At 34.5% G+C, this 24,147-nt stretch overlaps 1 protein-coding gene across 1 annotated transcript in view; it reads right to left on the bottom strand.

Annotated features, from left to right (window-relative positions):
• The window catches only part of LOC145243640 (nibrin-like), an 82,412-nt gene extending 63,798 nt beyond the window's left edge, over positions 1-18,614 (bottom strand). Inside the window, exons 1-3 of the mRNA XM_080106663.1 lie at positions 18,467-18,614; positions 8,720-8,838; positions 4,509-4,663 (exon numbers count right to left, since the gene is read on the bottom strand). Of these exons, the coding sequence (XP_079962789.1) occupies positions 4,509-4,663; positions 8,720-8,838; positions 18,467-18,500 (308 nt within the window). The 5' untranslated portion in view covers positions 18,501-18,614. The remainder of the gene's footprint in view (positions 1-4,508; positions 4,664-8,719; positions 8,839-18,466) is intronic.
• Between the last annotated feature and the right edge of the window lie 5,533 nt (positions 18,615-24,147).

A 24,147-nucleotide genomic window follows, 5' to 3' on the forward strand; every position in this document is an offset into this window, starting at 1 on the left:
CGTTAGTGAATTTGAAATACCCTCGGCAGAAAAATTAGTCTTCTTCCCGGTCGACGTTAGAATTAGCTTTTCTAAATTCTTTTGCTGTGTCGACATTTGTCGTTGTAGTATGTTTGTTTGTTCTTGTTGTGCCTCTAAAGTTTTTTGTGTTCTTTCTTGTTGTTGTTGCAGCTGTTGCTGTAGCTGTTGTTGTTGAATTTGTTGTTGTTGTTGTTGTTGCGCTAAAAATTGTTGAGTCATTTTTGTCTGTTCCTGGATGCTAAGGGCTAGAGCCTTAGTTAACTCTGCTAATTGTTCCATGTTAGCTTCTAGTACAAAAATGTCTTTTCGAATTCTACACAATAATTCCAAAGAAAAATCGTAAATTTACGTATATCGTAAATTAGTAGCAATATGCAGACACAACACGTTTCAACAAAGTTCATCCATAGTAATTCAACAGGCTTTGTAAAATAATTCTTTTTTTTTTTTTTTTTTTTCAACAACGTAAGTTCATACACAAAATATTTCTTACTTCCCACGACAAATAGTTCCAATTATTTATATAAAGGCAATAACAAACAATTAATTTTCCAAAAAAAAAAAAATATATGGCTGCCGTTCCCACGTGGCATAAAATGGTACAATAGACGTTGTATTTATATTTTTTTCTTTCGAAACTCGTAATCCTTTAGTGTAGTTTCGAATTCAACTTGCGACCATTTTTTTTTTTTTTTTTTTACTTGTCAAAATAAATATAAATTCCACTTTACCTTGAACATGTTTCTATAATTTCTTGTGAGTTCTTTACGAAGAAAAATCCGTACTTTTCGCTACTTTAGGTAGGAAAAATTTTTAAATTCATTGACGCACGTGGTCAAAAATCCTTGTGTAGTTTGTTTTTTTCGTAAAACAAAAAATCCTTGCATTGTACACAGTCCTTGGTACGGTAATTTATCTCTGTTAAGAGAAAGAACATCCTTTCGTCGCCATTGTTATATTCCTAAATACTTAGGAAATAAAGACAAACGTGAGTTACACCGAGTGGTATGTGTAATGGGGTTTATTTATAATACAGAAACGTAAGGCTGCTCGCCTAAGGTAAATAGAAGTACATAGTAACAAGTATGGGGAAGAAAGTCTGATAATCAACACGTAAGACTATCCGTCTTACTGCGACTGCTTGTCTGCCGCTGTCTGCCGCTGTCTGCCGCTGTCTGCCAAACAGTCCAATATATATATACAGTTTGTAACCGGTGTATAGCCAGTTATGTTCCTTCACAACAAGGGGGTACAAGTGAAACGAGTTCATCAGAACACATTCCATTAAAATATTTGTAAAACAGGCACAATGATGCAACATTGCAGTGATGAGACAGGGGCTGGAGCTTAGTTGATAAAGTGGGACCGATTGGATTGACAAACTCTTTTTTAGACTTTATCTAAGAGGGAGAGACTAGTGGTAGATATACACTATTCACAATGCTTCAAGCAAACTACAACATCCTCTTCAGATTGTTTTATATTCTACCAGACTATAACAACGCAGAAATAAAGTATTAGCAGCAGGAAGACTGAATAAAAAAAAGCGACATGTTTGTTTGTTCTCATCTGTGAATAATACTTTCATTTTCTTACTGAATGTTTCTTCTTCAATTTAAAGTTTATAAATCCTCAAATCCTTTCTTTCTGATAGATTCATAAATATACTGTAAGATTTCAATAATCTTTTTACTGTTAATTATTTATTTACCAATGTAATTATTCTCTCAAGTCTAATGCAGCAGATATTCCATAACTTACAGTTCCTGGCAAACGCACATCCCAAACTAACTGATTACTAGAGCTATGACAAGAGAATATTCTTTTCATTATTTTGATTCTCAAGTATACATTCAACACAGTAAGACACAGTCAATCAACCGAGAACCACATCAGTTTATATAAAAACATATAAGATATTAACTGATATATACTCAAGAGTCAAAACAATGAAAAGAATATGCTGCGGTCACAGCCCTAGTAATTACTAGGTTTATATTCTTTTCATTATTTTGATTCTCGAGTATACATTCAACACAGTAAGACACAGTACATTCAACCGAGAACCACATCAGTTTATATAAAAACATATAAGATATTAAGTGATATATACTCAAGAGTCAAAACAATGAAAAGAATATGCTGCGGTCACAGACCTAGTGATTACTAGGTTTATATTCTTTTCATTATTTTGATTCTCGAGTATATATCAGTTAATATCTTATATGTTTTAGAGTGATGTGGTTCTCGATTGTCTGTGTCGGATATATACTCGAGAGTCAAAATAATGATAAGAATATTCTCTTGTCATAAACCTAGTAATTACACATAATTTTTTTTTTTCTTCTTTCTGACGATGAGGTCTTGCTAGAAAATTCAAAGAACACCACTAATACCATAACTAGTTCAACACATTACGTTAGTCAATAAATAAGTAATATTGTCATTTATTCTATTTAACTTGAATCACAATCAACAGCGTTTTTCTATCAAACTTCAGTGTCATAGCCTTCAAACACAACTCCTTATAAAAAAAAAAAAAATCTCTTAATACACTATGCAAAACCATACTGACACTAGGTCACCAAAACCTTGACCTTTGTCAGTACAATATAGGTAAACATTTGGGAATACCAGACACTGGTAATACCAGGTACCGTTGCTTTCATCAGATGGATCAGAAATTGACTATGTTGACGACTTCAAATACCTGTGAGACTATTACGAAAGCGAACATGATACGACTGTTAGGATCACGCTAGCATGGAGTGCAGTTCATTCTTTACAGAAAGTATGAAAATCTCCAATCAAGAAAGAAACTAAAACCAAGGTTTTCAAAGCATAGAGTCAATCCTTCTGTATGGCTCAGAATCATGAACGCAAAGCGTATCATGCTAAAAACATCTCGATGGTAAATATATAAGTTGGTTGGTTGGTTGTTTTTGTTTTACAGCATATCAACCTTTTTCAGGTTATTTAATGCCGAATCTAGTTATTTTGAGGAACGATTTTTAATGGAGTATATTTTTTTTTTAAGTCAGATTCTATTTAACCCATAGTTGGGATCCTAACAGGTACTACCACTCCGGGTCAGAGTGGACCTGAGAGCAATGGCAATTAAAGGGTGGCTCCACACTCCCCAAGGCCCGCAAGGTGGGGCCTCACCATCGGATATAGTTTTAGGTCATATCCAGGACCGTTGTATAAAGGGTTCTTTTTAAATTTTTTATAAAGGCCAATTTTTTTAAGATATGAGAGTATGGTGTGGGGATTGTTTTTATCAAATAACTCTTTAATATTGTTTTCTTTGTAGAATCGATTTCTTACTGTTACAAAATTAGTACATTCAATTAATATGTGCTTGATTGTGAGTGGTGTTTGACAAGGTATACAGATAAATATACAAGAATGCTCCAACTAGCCTACAACATATCCTGGAGAAGTTACCCAACAATCAAGTCATTGTAGGGTTCCCTACCTCATGTTTCAAATATTGTGAGACAGAGACGTCTAGCACTTGCTAGTCATATTAATCGCCATGATGAACCAGCAGGAAAGCTTCTACTTTGGATTACAGATGCAAAAAGAAGAGTTGGACATTCATGTATAACACTGAAATCCATTATTGAAGACGAAACTGGTTTGGCATGAACTGAGCCAATTGCTGCAATGGCCGATGGGGAACTCTGGCAATCAGAATTTGTTTACGTTCCACTTGCGCCTACTAGCATTGGATGAAACATTAACAATATGTGGGAGGACAGCGACAAATCTGTTTAAAAAAAATGCAAAAACTAGTGTCAAAATCATCTCTCTTAATTGGGGTAAAAACTTAACAGAGGACAGCTTGTGAATTTAATATCCCTTATAAACTTCCTCTTTAAGTGGAAGCCAGTTCAACCCTTCCTGAGTGAACATCACATAAGAGGATGCATGCATAATATTATAAAACCATACAAAAGATATAACGCCTTTTAATAATAATATTAATTATAATAATAGAATAAAAAAATGTCTTCACATGTGCGTTGATACCGTAATACTCTGTTAATAACAATAATAAATATTATAGAAAAAATGGGCGCTTATGCAAAAAAGTTACCATGCTATTATTTTTAGTATTTTCAAGTTTTACGATATCTTTTTTTTTTATTAAATTGTTAGGTGAAAGTCCAGAATAGTTACAAAACACCCTCCTTGTGTTAAGAATGGGTATATAAATGATAACGTTATTATTTCAGCATTATAACTTCTCTGCATAAGTACCAAAAAATGTCCTCACAACTAAATTGATACCATAACACCCTGTCAATAATTAACAACAGAATAAAAAAATTAAAAAAATGTCCTCACAACTAAATTGATACCATAACACCCTGTCAATAAGTAACAACAGAATAAAAAAATAAAAAAAATGTCCTCACAACTAAATTGATACCATAACACCCTGTCAATAAGTAACAACAGAATAAAAAAAAAGTCCTCACTTGTATGTGGATTTGGGAGAACCAAAAATAATCTTGTCGGCATCATGTACTCGCGTTAAAACGTTCTTTTCAAGTTTTTTTTTATTTATGCGCGTTCCAAACGAAGAAACATCTTTCAGTTGAAGCACAGGTTGTTGCTCCGTGGAAGAGGTGTCCTATGGAATCAAAAGATAAATATTTAAAACCAATTTAAAAATTCTCAAAATAATCTATTATATTTATAAAAGTGAGAATGTATGTGTGTGTGTGTGGGAACTTCTCAACCTATATGCTCAACAAATTTTTGATCTACAGATTTGAAATTTGGTATATATGGTATTCAGATAAGTGGAAAACTTTTTAATCCATTTTCATCTGGGAAAAAGGATTGTTAAGGGGTCAAAATTGAAAAATTGGTACATAGGGGAAGGGGGGATTTCAGATTTTTATCTGTTTGTCAACTGTTTCACGAATGCGCATGCGTAAATCGTTCACATGACATATTACTTATGTTGAGAATAAGTAGGTTTGAAAACAATTTTTAAAGATTTGTGTCAAGCTGGCCTAATGGTTATCATACTTTACTCACTAAAATTGGGAATACTACAAAAAAGACTATATATATATATATATATATATATATATATATATATATATATATACAGTCATCCAGACTGTTTCACTGTATTACAACTCAGAGTGCAGATAGACTAGTGCCCATCCCTAACCAGGAATCGAACCTACAACCATCTAGATAGGAGGGGGGGTCATTCATTCTTACAACTTTGTATATACTCCCTAGATTATAATATCTCTGATTTACAAAACAAGGTCATCTCTATCTTTTATTTGAGTGACTTTTATGTTACAAAATTCACGCTGTAATTTCATTTTTTTATGGCGTGATGTTTGATCTAGAAAAGCAGACGCTGACTTCGTTTAAGCACCTGCTTTTTTAACTGTTTAATTTCAACCATTCTCACTTCCGTTGCCCGCTTAGCATCGCGGTAACGTGTCCCACTTTCTTTTCTGCCTTCGCCTCAAGGCTTCGGGTTCGAGCCTACCTGCTTACCAAAACTTTTTTTTTTACACCTCCAAACACCCAAATGTCCACGAAAGGCTTTTTGCATCGGGCTTCTCGCGTCGGTTAGATTCTGCGAGAAGTTTTCGCATACTTCCCAGATTGTAATATTGGATTCACAAACGGACATCGTCTCTATCTTTTTTTGATCAAGTTAAACAAAATTCCCATTGTGCCGTTGTCTCCAGTATTTGTTTGCCTTTTTCGTATAAATAAAGTGAAAACTATTTTGAAAATTATTTGAACACAAACGTCTGGCCTTCGCCCAGGTAGTATCTGTTCTATAATTGGTCCTTGGTCAATGTAGGGGAAACCCTTCATACTGAGACAATTACAATTTATTTGGATACTGCCAGAGTGCCCTCTTTTGGGGGGGAGCTAGTTTCCCCCACATTAAAAACGACCTTGTGTCTAATTTGCTTTCGTGGGAGGTTTAAAAGCGATGCCATTTCTGCAAATCATCTTTTGCTTTTTTACTACATTAAATTTGAACGCTTTATATTTCCAGTCGCGTCATGGAGTAGCGGTAAGACGTCAGATTTTCTTTCACTTTCTTTTCTGCCTTTGTGTTATGGGTTCGAGCCTGCCTAATACCATTTTTTTTTTAACACCTCTCTTCACTTTGGCTGTGTACTGTTGTTTTGATTCACTCCCCCGCTACAACCATTTTTTTTTTTTATTAAAACCTCTCTCCATATGGGCTGCCGACTGTTGTTTTGATCCCCCCCATCGCTACTACCGCTTTCTTTTTTACCCCTCCCTGCACCCGGACTCTCTACTGTTATTTTACTCCTCACACACACACACACACATAACTCTTCACACCCGGGCAACACCGGGTACCATCACTAGTCTATAATAAAAAAGAAACTTGTCTGTGTATGTCTAGCTGAAAGTAAAAACTACAAAACAAACGTTTGTAAAATTGGTACATTGATGGTTAATCCTGCTCTAGATGAATAATATTTAATGTTTGAGGGTCAACTGGGCCAAGTTTCATTGGGGGGGGGGGGCGGTGGGATGAAATGCGGATGCAGGCATTTTCAATTTTATTATGTACTAATTTAGAAAGAAAACATCGACTCATTTCAAAATTATTAGATGCTAACTCTAGATTATACTGCAAAAGGAGAATGGTGTGGCAAAACAAAAAAAAACAGAAAGGGTAGTCTTAGCAGTGCTCTGGAGGCCCTCATGATTTTATTTAGGTGGTTTTATTAGTGCTCTAAAGACCTCCTCAGTTTTTTTTTTTTTCACTCTATATGGGCATAAGAGAAGGGGGGGGTGAAAACAGTGGAGGGAGAAAGAGAGAAACATCAGACAGAGAGAGATAGAATATATAATAGAAATCACCAGGCAACGCCAAGTAACCCTACTAGTTTTCTATTATATAAAAGTGCAATTCTAAATAAGCACCAAATTTTATGTTGAGATTTGAAATATGTAAAAATTTGAATTTTCACAGATGTTTTTTTAAACAGTCTTTGTTAAAAAAGAAGCAAATAGTATATTGTTCTATTAAACTTTTATTGTTTAAATAATTTGACTTTGTTTTATTTAAACAAAAAAATGACTGAAAATAATAGAATTAACCAGAAGGGAATTTTTACAGAGCATTTCAAAATAATCAGAAGGGACATTTCCATGGCATTTCAAAATTAATCAGAGGAGACATTTCCAGGGCATTTTATAATTAATCAGAAGAGACATTTCCAGGGTATTTCATAATTGATCAGAAGGGACATTTTCCGGACACTTCTGTAATGTTAAAACTTTGTTACATTATAGTTGTAGAAAAACAAATCATTTTTATTAGCTTTGCTTTAAAAGCAACACCAATTTTTTTTTTTGGTTTATTAGACATATTTGGAATATTCCACTTTCCTTTTAAGGAGTTCCCAGGATGATAACAGCCGAAGCAAATTAGCGTAATTATAAATAGATTGTTTAAATAACTTGACTTTGTTTTATTTAAACAAAAAAAAATGATTGAAAAGACATTTTTCACTCAGTAATAAGTTTTAGAAGATTATCAGTGAAAACAAAAATCACCAAAAGAAAAGCGTTTTATTATTTTTAGGTGTCACTTCAAAAAAAATCATTTGCAAATGCAACTGTTTCACTCGCAACGTAAAGCCCTGCCTCAAATCTTATGGAAAATGTTTTTTAACACAACTTAAAGTACTCTATCCTTTGTAAATAAAATTAATTTAATTTTCTAAATAATTTTTAATCAAATAAATCAATCAAATAAATAATTTTTAATCAAATAAATAAATAAATAAATAAAATACTCTATCCTTTGTAAATAAAAAATTTAATTTTCTAAATAATTTTTAATCAAATAAATCAATCAAATAAATAATTTTTAATCAAATAAATAAATAAATAAAATACTCTATCCTTTGTAAATAAAATTAATTTAATTTTCTAAATAATTTTTAATCAAATAAATCAATCAAATAAATAATTTTTAATCAAATAAATAAATAAATAAAATACTCTATCCTTTGTAAATAAAAAATTTAATTTTCTAAATAATTTTTAATCAAAATCAAAATAGGCCAATGAAAATATCGAAAAAAGTTTAAATTGTACGTATCTGTTATGGAATGAAGTTCTCTGAAAAAAAATTTCACTGAAGTAGTTTTTGTTTTACAGCGAAAAACAATTTGTTATGATACCGAGCAAAAGGTTCGATTTTTAGGAAGAAAAGCTAGTATTAAAGATGGGGAGGGAGTGTCAGCGCTTTATATAGAGTTATCTCCCCGTGGCGTTTCTAATAAACTCCAAACAAAAATTAAGAAAGAAAAAAAAAAAAAACAAGATATCTGCCTTCAACGCGCTCTCATAAAAACGTGTTTTTCCGCTGTAAAAAAAAAAAAAAAAAAAAAACTACTCGATCAAATTAAGTGAAATTTTTTTTCGGAGATCTTCAGTTCAAAACAGATACATACAATATAACCTTTTTTCGATATTTTCATTTTTTAATGTCTTGATTAAACTGCACAAGTACTGAATAAATTTTAAACCTCTTCTATTATGATCCCAGGCAATGCCAGGTAACCCTGCTAGTGTATAAAGTAATGAAAATGGAGTGACATTTAACAAGATGGTCGCAACCTGTTATAGGAATGCTTATTTGGCTTACCGGTATTTTTGCAATGAGGATTGCATGTTGCCGACTCACAGAACGATCGTCGAGATTAAGATTGCAACCTTTACGGCCAACAATAAATTCCACGCCCAACAGAAGACGGTACTGCTGTTCTGAAAATCAAAAATACATTTATTTTGAATTAGAAGAATGAAGCAAGTGAAGGGAGGATGAAAATGAGGAAAGCATTCAGAATGTTTATCCTCCTCCCATGGCAGGAAGATGTGACACAAGGGCAAGAAAATGAGATTTGAAAGGCCAGCACAGTAGAGGGAGGGCATTCTGGTCTGTAAAAAATTAAAAAATGCCTAGCAGATCCACTAGCATTCGCCAGTGTTATGAGAGGGCATTTTCTTTATAAAAAGGAATAGAATATTAAAATATTCTATTTAGAACATTTTTCGGAACAATCTGAAATGGAATATTAAAATATTCTATTTAGAACATTTTTCGGAACAATCTAGAATAATCAAGAAAATTTTAATTATATAAGGGCACTGCATTAGAAGCCACATTAGTTTGTTAACAAAGTGGTTAATGTGAAGTTGCTACTCATTGTTAAGAACTCCACTAATGTTTTTAGGATGAAAATCCAGCCAAAAGAAACTCCTTAAAGGCCAACCATCATATCATTTGAAGAAACTGGAATTTCGATAAATACACAGGTTTCTGTACATTTTCGCACTGACCAAAGAACTAATAATTAATATTAGATTTACTTATACAGTATTCCCTTGATTATCGGGACCGAGATCACCTGTGATATTCGAAAATCCGCAAAGTAGGACAGAACCATTATTTTTACCTCATTTAATCGTTTATAGGCTGTTTAAAACCATCCCTGTAATGTTTTTAAGCCACCCTTTACTATATTAATAAGAATAATAATAAATAATATTAATAATAATAAATAATATTAATAATAATAAATAATATTAATAATAATAAATAATATTAATAATAATAAATAATATTATTATTAATAATAATAATAAATAATATTATTAATAATAATGATAAATAATATTAATAATAATAAATAAAAATAATAATAATAAATAATATTATTAATAATAATATTAATAATAATAATAATAATAAATAATATTATTAATAATAAATAATAATAATATTAATAATAATAATAATAATAATTAATATTATTAATAATAAATAATATTATTATTATTAATAATAATAATAATAAATAATATTAATAATAATAATAATAATAAATAATATTAATAATAATAATAATAATAAATAATATTAATAATAATAAAAATAGTGTAACACTTGTTAGGTTGTGCAATACATTATTACAGTTCAGTACTGTACATGACTATTAGAGAATTAAGCAAGTACGTACATGCAACTGTGACATTTACTGTGACAATACATGTACAATACATATGTAAAAAAAATAGATTCCTAAAAAGAAATTACAAATTAAACAAACGGTTTTTATGGATTTATGGTGGAAATCTGCAATATTAATATATTGAAAAACCTGTGAAGTAGCGAATCCGTGATAATCGAACTGCGAAGTAGCGAGGATTTAATGTACATAAAACATTTAATTTGACATAGTTATTATCTCCCTTTTACTGTTAACACTAAAGACCTTATCTATAAATATAAAAGCGAAAATGTATGTATGTATGTATGTATGTATGTACGCTTTTCCTCGAAGTCCACAAAAGGCTTCTTTCTTTTAATTATTCCACATTTCCTGCATCGGCACGCGTTACATTCGGTTTTCGGTATAAACAAAAAGCGAAACTCGACTCTAATCACAGGTCCAAAGCCAGTTGTCTCTAGAGAGCTAAGTAACGTTTGGTCAATGTCGATTTCATCATATCAGACGGTAGCTTTCATTTCGAGACGAGGGAGCGGGTTTTTAAAAACAAACAAACCGATTTATTGATCTTATTAAGAACTGTCCCGCACAAAATGCTAACTGCTGAATACCTATCGCCGTCACGTCAATCAAAAACGCGCACCTATTTTTTTTTCACACTTTACTATTTTCCACCTGCGCATCGTCAAGGCTTTTTTTTTCACGGGCACCTGTTTTTTTTTCACACTTTACTATTTTCCACCTGCGCATCGTCAAGGCTTTTTTTTTTCACGAGCACCTGTTTTTTTTTTCACACACACCTACAAACACCCGGGCAATGCCGGGTACCCCTCGCTAGTAATCTATAAATATAAAAGCGAAAATGTATGCATGTGTGTGTGTGTGTATTCGCTTTTTCTGTGTGTCTACAAAAGGCTTCTTTCAGAGAAGCGGTCGGTCGGTTCACAACTTTTTAAAACTTTTTATATCACATATAAATCGTAATATCTCACAGTTAACAACGAAGCTCGCCTGTCTATTTAATTTGGTCGATTTCGGGAAGATAAATATTCAACATTTGTCGTTTGCCGCATATGGGTTAGTCTTTTCCCTATAACATCTTGGGGGGAAAAAAAAGCGTTCAGCAGTAAATGAAATCCCGCAGTCAAACTTGACCTCATTAACTCATTAAAACGAGCACCTGCTAAATCCAAGTAGTTAAATAAATTCAAACATGTTTCCGTAAGAATGTCGCGGTGGGGCAATGGTTAACGTTGCACTTTTTTTTTCACAACTTTGCCTCAACGGTTCGGGTTTGATCCTCATACTTACTTTTTTTTTTAACCCCCTCCCCCACACACATACCTCCAAACACCCGGGCAACGCCGGGTACCCCTCGCTAGTCATTTTCTAAAGCTAGTAACAGTTGTATGAACAAAGTGTATTTACTTGTAAATATTTTGTATGTTTCGTTAAAATAAATATTTATTTATTTTAACTCTGAGTTTTATTAGTTCTTTCTTTTAATTTGTTACGCATTCATATCTCTTGACTGAAACGTAACAACACTTCAGGCAATTAGCAATAAACGAAGTCCTTTTCAAAGGATGAGAAGGCAAAGGCTAGGAGTGTGAACCTCCTAGAACTACACAGAGCCAGAGACATATCAAAAGCCATCAACAATAATACTAACCACTTGCTTGATTGTAACATTCATTCCCAAGAGGGGTTGGTTCAGTCGGCTCCAAATAAATTCACGACATCTCAAAAGAACATTTAAGTAGGAGGTTTCTAATAGAACATGGTGTAGTGCCCAAAACGGTCTTATGTCCGAAGTGCCAAACACTGTTCTTTTACGGAGAAAAATCGAATGTGTCGCTGCAAAAACTATGTGTTCATTGCGTTACAAAAAAAGGAAAACAAGCTGTTTCAGTATGGGTGTGAAAAAGGAGAAATTTTATGAGAAATCTAAACTTCCTTATTGGAAAAGTATATTATTTGTCTTAGATATATAATTCATTGCGTGAAAATTTAAAAAAAATTTAATTATTTCAATTAAAAATTTAATTATTTCAATTAAAAATGAAAAAAATAAATAAAAAAAGTGAAGCATGCATGGTCCCCTGTGAGTGCACATTGAACGAGGCATAGAAAAAAGTGACTAAGTTCAGCATTTGCCCCCCCCCATCTAATCCCAAAAGTCCTCAGGGGATGTCAAATCCTAGTGAAAATGAACAACCGGTGCAGTTTTAAGCCTTAACATATGTAAATTTGAGTTCTGCACCATGCAAAACTACTAAATAGACATACACAGAAAATTTTGGACAAATATGGTAAAATAGTCCCAAAAATAGAGTATTTTTATTAGCCCTAAAAGAGCCCCTGGGGCACACCCAAGAGTTATCGCAAAGTATAGACAAACAAAATTATATAGAAATCAGTTAGTTACAATTTTTCAGAAAATTTTATAAAAATCCAAAGCATCATTTTTTTTTCAATAAGCACAAAAGTGTCAATTTTAGCCATTTTAACCCAAAAGGCACCTCTAGGTAACTGGAGTTTTCCTGGAAAATCCGTTCTGTTACGTTTTTACTCATATCATGTTTAATGTTTGTGCAAAATTTCAAAAAATTCCAAGGCGTAGTTATTGAGAAAAGTGCAGACAGACGACCGGACAAAGGTTAATTTATAGGTCCACCCTCCTTTTTGTCGGTGGGTGGGTAGGGTGGGGGGGGGCAAACAACAAATTTAGCCACAAGGCCCTCTAAGAAGTTGGTTAGCGTATGAGTGCAGGATCTTTCTATTGTCTATATAAATTTAGAGATTTCTCTTGACTGAAAACAATCACCACAATACCACATTCACTCTGTGGAGCTAAAACTACTTAATAAATTCCCCAGCGTTTTCTTAAATTATATACATTTGTCTTCGGTGTGTACCTTTTTTTTATGTGTATGTGTGTGTGAAGGAGAAAAGTTCAATTCATTTATATTGAAAAAGTCTCCCGACCCTGGTCCAAGGAATAGATCGCGCACTGTTTTCCGGAGAGCCGAAAACAAGCAGGATGATCTCTAGTTGGGATTGAGGTGATTTGCTAGTGGGTTTAGAAGGCAAAAGTATTGAGGAGGGGAAATGGGAGTGGAGGGTGATCTACAAGCAGAGGATGACCGGTGGCGGCAAAAGAAAAGGGGGGCATAGGTTGGGTGTACTCAGAGGTTCTCTAGTATCAAAAAACAAAACCGGAAGAGTCTCTTATCTCTTCTAATCTAGCGGGATGAGTTCCGAAGAACCCAGGACTGCGCGTGCCATGCTTTATGGTGAGAGCACGAATTCAAACCTGACTCCTCGACAGATGCATGCACCCACCTCTTATCAAAGTCCACTCGAGGCAACTTCCTCCAATCACATCTGATCTTTACTTTAAGCAAATGTTTAAAATAAATAATTAGATAGGTTCCCGATGCCATATCATGCCCTATGTTCATGCATGTGAGTTCATAGTCTTCATCTCCATTGTTTCAGACACTGACGAGAACGACATTCTTCGAGTGTAACGGATGCACCCTGTAAGTCTGGTTCAAGCGAGCCTAATCTCAAGAAAAGTCACCATCCATCTTCACAGTCATCAGCTGCATCATAGAAGGAAGGTGAACGACATATCATCTAATAATCAGATCCCGATCTGGAACATTGTCTTCAAGTCAAATGTAAACAAGTTCTTGATGAACCGTCCCCCTAAGTAATCCAATTTACAAAATGAGACAGATTCACCAGCCCAAAAACACTTGTCTTCCCAAATCTCAATACCCCTTAAGTGTTCGACTGAGCTTCAGTCTATGGTCCCCCCTCGCCAAACTTTCACAAGAAACACTCGTCTAGCTGAAAACACTATCAATAATTTCCCACACTCTTTATCTGTGCCTAAACCTAAATGTAGATCCCATGAACAAAGCTCCTTTCTTAGAACTGCACGCCTGTGGAACTCTTCCGATTGCCTGCTTTCCAGCTGACTACAATCTGATTGTCTTCAAGTCCAACATAAATAAGTTCTTGATGAACCGTCCGATTAAGTAATCCAATTTATAAAATTCCTACTACTTATGTTTACTACACCATAATCACATCAAATAATGTATACTCATTAACCCTTATCCTCCAGTGGACCCCGGGCCTTGATAAGTGGTGATTCCTGTGTAAAAAAAAAAAAGATGTCCCTTCGTAGACCTTTTTGATCACTATTCTCGCTACTGCTAGGATGGCCAGAAAAATACATTCTTTTCTCTCTGGGCCATGACAGATCCATGTTGTCAACAAAGTATGTTGCGTTCAAGACTAGCGGGTGCTCGGCATCGATGCAAGCTGTTACCTCTCTGACATACTCCAAAAGTCCCTGGAGTCGGCTGCAATAGTAAAAAGCATACTCAACCGTTTCACGCATGCATTCATCGCAGCACTGACACCAGGCCTGGATATCTTCTTTGTAATTGTGAAGTCTGTCAAGAAGGGGCAGTGCAGACCAGTCGCCAGGTAAGAGAAAATTCCGAGTTGTTAAGAAAGTCTCATCCCAGCACCCAGCAAGCGGATCTCCTCCATCGACCATCTCATCTGCTCCCTAAGGGGATCCGAAGCAGTACCCACCACTAGTTACCGATAAAGTCTCTTCCTAGGCTGTGTGAGGACACTGATCCCCCAGCAAAGCTCTAAGTGCAGCTCGGCATTCGGCAAAGAACTTTTGTTCCCCCTTCGTCGGGTTTGAGGTCGGGAAAGGCGCTTCCAACCGCAGGGACACATGGAACGTCCTCCTCAGGTTTGTATTACTGTACACATAGATTCGAAAAAGTGGTCAAAAAACAAATATAAAACAAATTTTTTTTTTTTTTTTTTACATAGGCATCACCACATTATCAAGGCCAAGAGGCCACTCAAGGATAAGGGTTAAAGAGTGTACAGTAGAAATTGGACAATATAGTAATCATTAGTAATGAAAATTTGGTAAATTTGATAACTTATATGGAACGGCTCATCAAGAACTTATTTACGTTAGACTTGAACACAACCATATTGTAGTCAGCCGGAAAGCAGGAAGACGGAAGACAATTCCACAGGCATGCAGTTCTAAGAAAGAAGCTTTGTTCATGGAATCTACGTTTAGGTTTAGGCACAGATAAAGAGTGGGAGGAATTATTGATAGTGTTTACAGCAAGACGAGTGTTTCTTGTGAAAGTTTGGCGAGGGGGGACCATAGATTGAAGCTCAGTCGAACACTTTCCATTAAAATAACGATACATCAGAGACAAACTCGCAACATCTCTTCTGTGAGATAGAGGTTGCAAGGAAGAGAAAAGGACATCTCCTACGAGGCTACGAAGTCTATTTTGAAGGCTATCAAGGCAGGACAAGTCCTTTCTAGCAGCTCCTGCCCAGATGTGGCAACAGTATTCCATCCTTGGACGTACCTGGCTCTTATATAGATAGAGAATAGCATCAGCAGTGAGATATCTACCGGATCGATAGAAAGATCCCACCATTTTTCCAGCGGCCTTGGCAACAGATTTGATGTACGTGTTCCATTTAAGATCAGGAGTAATGGTCAAGCCAAGAAGCTTGTCAAAACTTGAGGCCTCCTGAAGATGAGAGCCATTCATTTCAATTGATGTCAGATGTGGATCAGAATGTTGATGATGTAAAGAGAGAAGCTTGGTTTTAGATGCATTAAAAGTAACCAGCCACTCCTTACCCCATTGTACTACGTGCTCAAGATCAGAGGAGAAAGAATTGGAGAGAACTTGGTCGTTTACTGTCTTAGATGTGCTACCATAAATGGTAGTGTCGTCAGCATAAATGTCTACAAATGATGTAAGGATGTGATTTGGAAGATCATTAATGTAGATCAGGAAAAGAGTTGGGCCCAGGATGGACCCCTGAGGGACACCGGCATTAATACTGTGAGCTTCTGATTTTTGCCCCTCAACTACAACTCTTATGAACCTATCAGAAAGAAATGATTTAATAATTGAGAAGATATTTCCAGCAATACCATAGCTAGAGATCTTATGAAGTAAACCTTTATGCCATACCCTATCAAAGGCCTTAGATATGTAAAGAGCAATTGCCCTAGAAAGGTTGCCTCTGTCAAGAGATTTGCTAATCCTATGAGATATAACTGTAAGCACATCTGCTGTAGATCTAGCAGAACGGAAACCATATTGAGTGTCACTAAGAAGGTTATTTTTGTTGAGATGGTTGATTACTTCTGTATTTAAGACAGATTCCAGCAACTTACTCATGACGCACAGGAGACTTATTGGCCTGTACTGAGAGGGGGATAAGCGATCACCTGAATTCTTAAATACAGAGCATACTGATTAAATTTTCCAGGGAGATGGGAAACTATTCTCCTTAAGACAATGTTTAAACAGTTTTGTAAGTATGGGCGCTAGTTCAGGTTGAAGTTTTTTGAGTACTATTATTGGAATACCGTCAGGGCCAGTTGCTTTACTGGAATCAAGGTTTTTGATTAGCTTGGCAACATCACATACAGATATACGTATATCACATAGCGTATTTTCTGATACAGGAGGAAATATTGGGGGTTGGCAGCCTTGATCGCAAAGGGTAGAATTAGCTGCAAAGTTCTTGACAAAGAGTTTGGCTTTGTCTGATGCTGACGAGATTACCTCAGGTCCATTGATAATAGTTGGGATGGAGCACACGCTTCTGTTCAGGATTTTGTTTGCTATTTGCCAAAACTGGTGGGAACCAAGCCGCTGCTCAGCTACTTTGGACTTAACAGATTGAGCATACAACTCTCTTGCATTCTTTATTACTTTCTTACAATGGTTGCTGGCAGTCCTGAAAGCGGCTTTAGTTTCCATACATCTATTACGTTGGAAACAGTGGAAAAAGTGATTTCTGTGCGCAATGGCAGCAGCACATTCTGGAGAGAACCATGGCTGGCTGTTGGGTTTTTGCTGAAACTTTTTCGAGGGTATGAAATGGTCAATACCTACAATTAACCATTCCGTCAGGTCTAATACTATAGAGGACACATCCTTTTTAAACATGGAATGTAGAGGTAGATCAGATATAAATGTACGGAAGCTATCCCAGTCAGCCTTAGTGTATCGATATACTGTACGATGGAGAGGTACGTCTGGGGACTTATTACATTTCATTTTTATCTTAATTGATACAACAGAGTGGTTGGAAGATCCAAGAGGCGAAATGTTATCAAAGGCAAGATAAGTTACTTTTCTACCAAACTGGATACATTTTTTGTGTTTTTATTCAATGTAACATGTTTATTCAGCTTGAAAAACATGCAGTGTTTACCGATGTATTGGAAAATTCGAAATGGCGCCAGAGTCTCTCTTTAACACGGTAAGTTCAGGAAAAGATGTTATAAATAATAAACTAGACCAAAATACTGTTAGAAATTCGCTCATTATATGTTACCGTGACATAAGTTGACATATATTCGGTGTTTTTTTAATAGTATTTTGTCTAGTTTATTATTTATAACACCTTTTCCCAAACTTATCATGTTAAAGAGAGTGTCGGGCGCCATTTTGAATTTTCCAATACATCGGTAAACACTGCATGTTTTTCAAGCTGAATAAACATGTTACATTGAATAAAAACACAAAAAATGTATCCAGTTTGGTAGAAAAGTAACTTATCTTGCCTTTGATAACATTTATTTGTTATATATTAGTTTTTTTTACCACTTTTTCGAATCTATGTGTACAGTAATACAAACCCGAAATTTCATTTCACGATCCATTGATCCGTCATTATTATTTTTGAAATGTAACAAGATAGTCTGCAGTTACCGCCTCTGCTATCATTCGAACTCGTCTGTTTATTATTTAAATAAAATTTGCAATTTCTTCTTTATTAATAATTAATATGTCGCTATAAGTAAAAACAAAATAACACTATTACGTACTTAATTGTCATGTCGAAAATAATAATATATCCAAAAGTTACGAAAAATCATTCAGTAGAAAGTTATTTATAGTTAAAAGTAATTTTTACGGAAAATTGGGTAAAATTGAATAGATTTGTTTTTAAAAATTTGCTTGCAAGTGAAATCACTTTCATTTTCATTAATCTGTCAAGTTTAAACGTTTGTTTTGATTTAAAAATGTGGGTTTTTATTATTATTATTATTATTATTATTATTATTAAACTTTGATATAATGTCTGCAAGAGCTAATTCATAGCGAATTCACTTGTATATTTTAAATAATAAAAACTTTTGAAAATTACATTAAAAACAAATGCCAAAATGTTTGGCGGGAGTTCGAGCCTTAAAGATATTGATAAGCTGTTGCGGTTCTGATAGTTATGGCACGACTTCAAAGTCAACGAAACAAAAATATTAACAAAATTTTACTTACTGTCTTCGCCATCGTCACTTTCTAACAACCACATGATGACAGTTTTTTTGTTCACGGATTTCGTCTTTTTATCCTAGACGTTTACTGTTTATTTAAAAAATCGGTGTAAGTTTTAACATGACGGACATATACAAAAAGACACGTGAAGTAATCAAGGGAGATAACTAGGTTAAGATTTTAGGCATTAGTTTCTGACAACTTTTTTTTGTTTTAATTTTTATAAAGTAGTCGTCTTCGTGTGCGGTGGTACTTAATGGCAATTGGGAGGGGAGGCTGTAAACCAACGCACTTAGGTGAAAATATCATTACGTACTTACGTGTTATGTCGAAATTAGTATAAATTCCAAAAATTGCGAAAAATGATCCAGTAGATGTGCTGTAAAGAAAAAATCAGCCAGAATTACGTTCTGATATTTCGTGTGTAAAACTGGTGGATTTGCAGTCACCTCCACTGAATTTTACGAACTCTTTCACATCAATACGTGCAATAAAACTCTATAAACTTCATAGATTTTATTGGCGCTTCTGCATTTTTGTTACAGCGCAATTTTTTTTTTTTTTATAGTATTTTCGGGTTTGTATTACTGTACACATAGATTCGAAAAAGTTGTCAAAAAACAAATATATAACAAATAAATGTTATCAAAGGAAAGATAAGTTACTTTTCTACCAAACTGGATATAATTTTCGTGTTTTTATTCAATTTAACATGTTTATTCAGCTCGAAAACCATAGTGTTTAGCGATGTATTGGAAAATTCAAGATAGCGGCCGATTCTGAGAATCGGCGATTCTCCCTTTAACACGGTAAGTTTGGAAAAAGGTGTAATAAATAATAAACTAGACAAAATACTGTTAAAAATTCGCTCAATATATGTTACCGTGACATAACTTGACATATTCGGTGGTTTTTTAATAGTATTTTGTCTAGTTTATTATTTATAACACCTTTTCCTGAACTTACCGTGTTAAAGAGAGAATCGGCCGCCATCTTGAATTTTCCAATACATCGCTAAACACTGTATGGTTTTCGAGCTAAATAAACATGTTAAATTGAATAAAAACACGAAAATTATATCCAGTTTGGTAGAAAAGTAACTTATCTTGCCTTTGATAACATTTATTTGTTATATATTTGTTTTTTGACAACTTTTTCGAATCTATGTGTACAGTAATACAAACCCGTATTTTCAAGTTTAAGTTAAATTCAAGTTTTACGATATCTTTTTGTCTTTTATTAAATCGTTAAGTGAAAGTAGAAAATAGTTAGAAAACACCCTCCCCTCTCCATGTTAAGAATGGCTTTCTAAATAATAACTTTATTAATTCAGCAGGGTAACAAAAGTGCGTAAGTACTATTTGATTTTTACTTGTAATCATTTTTCTAATAGATTATTTTTCGTAATTTTTTTCAAGTTATTCTAATTTCGACATGACAAGTAAGTACGTAATAATGTTTGCATCTGAAATGCATTGGTTTACAACATCACTATTCTACACAAGCACATTTAAAAAATTTTTGGTGCCTTCTACTCAAAACAGGGGGAGACAATTCAAGTTCTTAAAGTTTGTAAATGTCTTAAAAAATGTTAAAATTTCGCCTAACTTATTGATATAAGCAAAAAAAAAAATGGAGAAATCACTAAATCAACATAATACCAAAATAAAATGTTGCAGCAGGTTAAAAGGGTGTAAAGGTGCCAATCGGTCGTACAACTAACAAGGTAGACACAATGGCAAAGAGATAACGGCAACAGCAAAGAAGGATGACAGACACTGATGATCATTTAAAGAGAATGGATAACATGTTTTATTTACCGAGAAATGAAATAGTAAATTCGTAGGAAATCGCGATTGTATATTCAGGATCAGCCCGAGTGAGACGGGAAAACAGATAGCCGGATGTCAATGGGTACTGGAACGGGTAGCTGGAAACTGCAGGATGTGCATCCCTCTGCCTGTTCTACAAGTACTTTAACGGTGAATGCTCCAAAGAACTACTAGCACTTGTACCCCCTCGACGTAAATACCCCCGACAAACCCGACAAGCAGCTAAATCCCACCCCTTCGCAGTTGAGATCCCTAGATGTAAGAGAGCCTTCTACTCCAGTAGTTTCTTCCCCAGAACCGCTAGACTTTGGAATTCCCTACCGGATCCCTGCTTCCCCAACTGTACTGACATGCAGAAGTTCAAGTGTAACGTGAACCGACATCTTGCTGCCCAACTCCCCACATAGTACCCCTGTAGCTTATGTCCCTGATAATAGCCCCCTACATCAAAGTGGTAATGTGCCTTGTTTGGGGTGAAAATGTAATAAGATAAAATGTTTTTTTTAAAAAGAGGCGCTGGAAGCTGCAGGACATGCTGGAGGCTGGAAACTGCAGGATTCGCTGGAGGCTACAAAGCTACCGGAGGTGCTGGAAACTGCAGAAGGCACTGGAATGAGCCAGAGTTCATTAATTGTAGAGGATAGTCTCAGAAGGCAGGCAGTAATAGAGAGGTGTTTGTATACAGGTAGTTTATAATAGTTAGTACTGAAAAGGGCTGTTGGAATAATGCTGCTTCGGCTGCTGAGCTCAGATGACTTGACTGGGTCCATCACGGTTGCAATTCAGGAAGCTTCCTGTTCCCTAGCCGGCTTAGGGAAATTTTGTTGAGAAAGCGCTCTCTTTATAAAAAAGTGCTGAAGTTACAGACGATGGTGCTGGAAAAAAACATACAAATGATTGTTATTAATTTCTGGCAAAATTTCTTACAATCAAAAGTGTTTTAACTATTTTATTGACTGCATCTATATTGATTTTGGTCCGAAATGGTTTTGTTTAGTTCTGAAAAGTTAAGTTTTACATTTCTGTTCTGTTGATTTTGATAAAAACAAAAGTTGTTAGCATGTCTGTATTGTAAGCATTTTCTCAAAGTTTCATGGATTTTTATTCACCCATTCCTTAAATATTTTAAAAAATGTAAACTCGTTAATAATTCGCTACACAGTGTAGAGATATATATATATATATGTAAATATATATATATATATATATATATATATATGTAAATATATATATATATATGTAAATATATATATGTATATATATATAAGTGAATGTGTCTGTGTGTGCATCTGTGTGTGTACATTTCCCTATGCAATAGCTCTGTCAATTTTAAGTCTACAGACTCGAAATTTGATATACAGGGTACTGAGATTTGGGAAAATCTTTGTAATCTGTTTTCGGCCAGAAATTTGGCTATTAGATTTGACCTTTGAGAACTCTACGAAACTCCTCTGACAATTTTGGGTCTAAACACTTGAAATTTTAGATATAGGTTCCTTGGACATGGATCTAACTTAATAACTTGATTTGAGTTCAAAACAATAAATGTAAACGAGTCAAAGTTAACAAAATTTGATCGCTTCGGTCTCTACCAAATTACTCAGAATTTCTGGTCTAAACATTTGAAATTTTACATAAAAGGTATTCAGAGACAGGGCAAGTTTTTTAATCGGTTTGGGTTGTAAAATTTTTAGTTAACAATATATAAATGTATGTATGTATATATGTATGTATGCATGTATGTATGTATGTTTGCATGTCTGCCTAAAACTTTCGACAGAGGTGACGGATTTTTACAAGATCAGTATTATTTTGAAGTTCGACCTTTCAGATGATAAATATCGAAAAATAGGCTAAAATCATTAATATCATCACCTTCAACTAGATAATTTTCTCCAGGGGGGTGGCGTCGCTTTTTTCGCCGATATTTTTGATTGTCATCCTCTCTTTTTGATTGTCTAGCCTTAATTAAAACCTATGTCACTTCCGGTTTGGCGGTAGTCATAACAGCAAAGATGTCAGGCCCCCCCCCCCGTTCTTTTCCTCCTTTGCAGTATGGGTTCGAGCCTGCCTTCCTATTACCAGTTTTTTTTCTTTTTTTTTTTTTTGCTCAACATACACACCCAAGCACCCGGGCAATGCCAGGCTGAAATGCTAGTATATATATATATATATATATATATATATATATATATATATATATATATATAAAAGTGAACGTGTCTGTGTATCTGTCTGTCTGTGTACATTTCCCTACGCAATAACTCTGTCAATTTTAAGCCTTAAGACTCGAAAATTACAGGGTAATGAGATGAGATTTGTGAAAATCTTTGTGATCGGTTTGCGGCCAGAAATTTGGCTGTTAAAATTCTGTTTATGTTTTAATTAGCACTTGCTACCTCGTGACCTGTCTATTCACTCAGGTTTTGCAGGTTGGGATCAGCAACAACAAGCGACCATCCTTGTAGGAATCTTAGACCAGCTATGAAACACGTGCTTAATGGCTGCAGTGATGAACCAACTGGTACTGATTGAGATTTGATTCACTGTATCCTTGATGTCTAATGATGGACTTAATATTGACATGGATGAGTTTCAGTATTATTTGGAATTTCCAAACTACCGTTTTCATCTTGAGTGCTATTTTCACAATGTTTATGCTGATGTAACTTTCGACCTACTTCGGGCCGGGATCAAAGTGTAGTATCTGTACTGATGCTGTACTTCATTTTTTTTTCACTTCACTTTTTTGGTCTTGGTTAGTAGAGGAGAAATCCTTCATGATTGATACATTTTTTATTTTTGTTACTAACCAGAGTGCCCCTTTGGAAGAACTATCCCCCCCCCCCCAACATTAAAAGCCGACCTCCTGTCTAAATCTGACCTCGTGGGGAGGCAAGTAACATAAAAAAAAAAAAAAAAAAAAAAAAAAAAAACTTTCAACCTAGTTCAGGTGTATTTTGTCGAATTTGGGAATGTTTCTGTCAAACTTAGGAATCTGCACGGAATTTCAAATGGAAATCTTTATTTAATCCATGGGGTAGCATGTTCTCGTTCTATCAGCCATGACTGAGTAGAATTCCTAAGTAATTTGCAATTGTATTTTGAGTATCACTCGCATTGAGGATTGAATCATCAACATCCTGAAGAGTATAACTTATAACATTGTGAGAGGGCGGGAATTCTTTGAGTGTATTATTTAAAGGGCAGTTGTCTGTCTGTCTGTCTGTCTGTCCAGCTAAAACTCTAAAACAAAAAACACCGAAAAAGTTGGTATTTTTTTGATCAGCATTGCACCTTATGAATAATAATAAATTTAGAAAACAAAAAATTATTAAGATTTCATCAAGGTTGGGACGTTTTCAGCCAGTTTATGCATAAACTAAAAGGATGTAACTGATTTTTTTTTTAATCAAGGAATTACTTCCCTTATACCATTTCATTCCTCAAGGAATCTATAAAAACCAGTTGTCTGTGTACGCATGTATATCCTGATAGAAATGAAGTTTTAATAGAACTATGTTACACGTTTGCCCAGAGCTAGTCTTTATATATAAAGCTCAATACTTGCTTGCGTGTGTAATATTTTTGTGTTTTCTATAGAAAGAAAGGTAAAAGAATCTACATAAAATCTTAACTTTTTAAGTTTAAATGTAAAATTTACCCGGGAAAGCCAAAATTTCAAACATATTTTGATGAAATTTATAGCATTTGCATAAAATACTCCGAGGAAGATGATGGAAGTGGTCCCGAATTTCTTACCCTCTATGTGCTAATAATATACATGACCCCCATCTCTAAGTAACCCATCAGGACAGAACCCCCTTAAAACCTCAAATACATATATCCATT

This window comes from Euprymna scolopes, chromosome 22, assembly GCF_053919585.1.
Source record: "Euprymna scolopes isolate OS-2025 chromosome 22, ASM5391958v1, whole genome shotgun sequence".
NCBI classification, from domain to species: Eukaryota; Metazoa; Mollusca; class Cephalopoda; order Sepiida; family Sepiolidae; genus Euprymna; species Euprymna scolopes.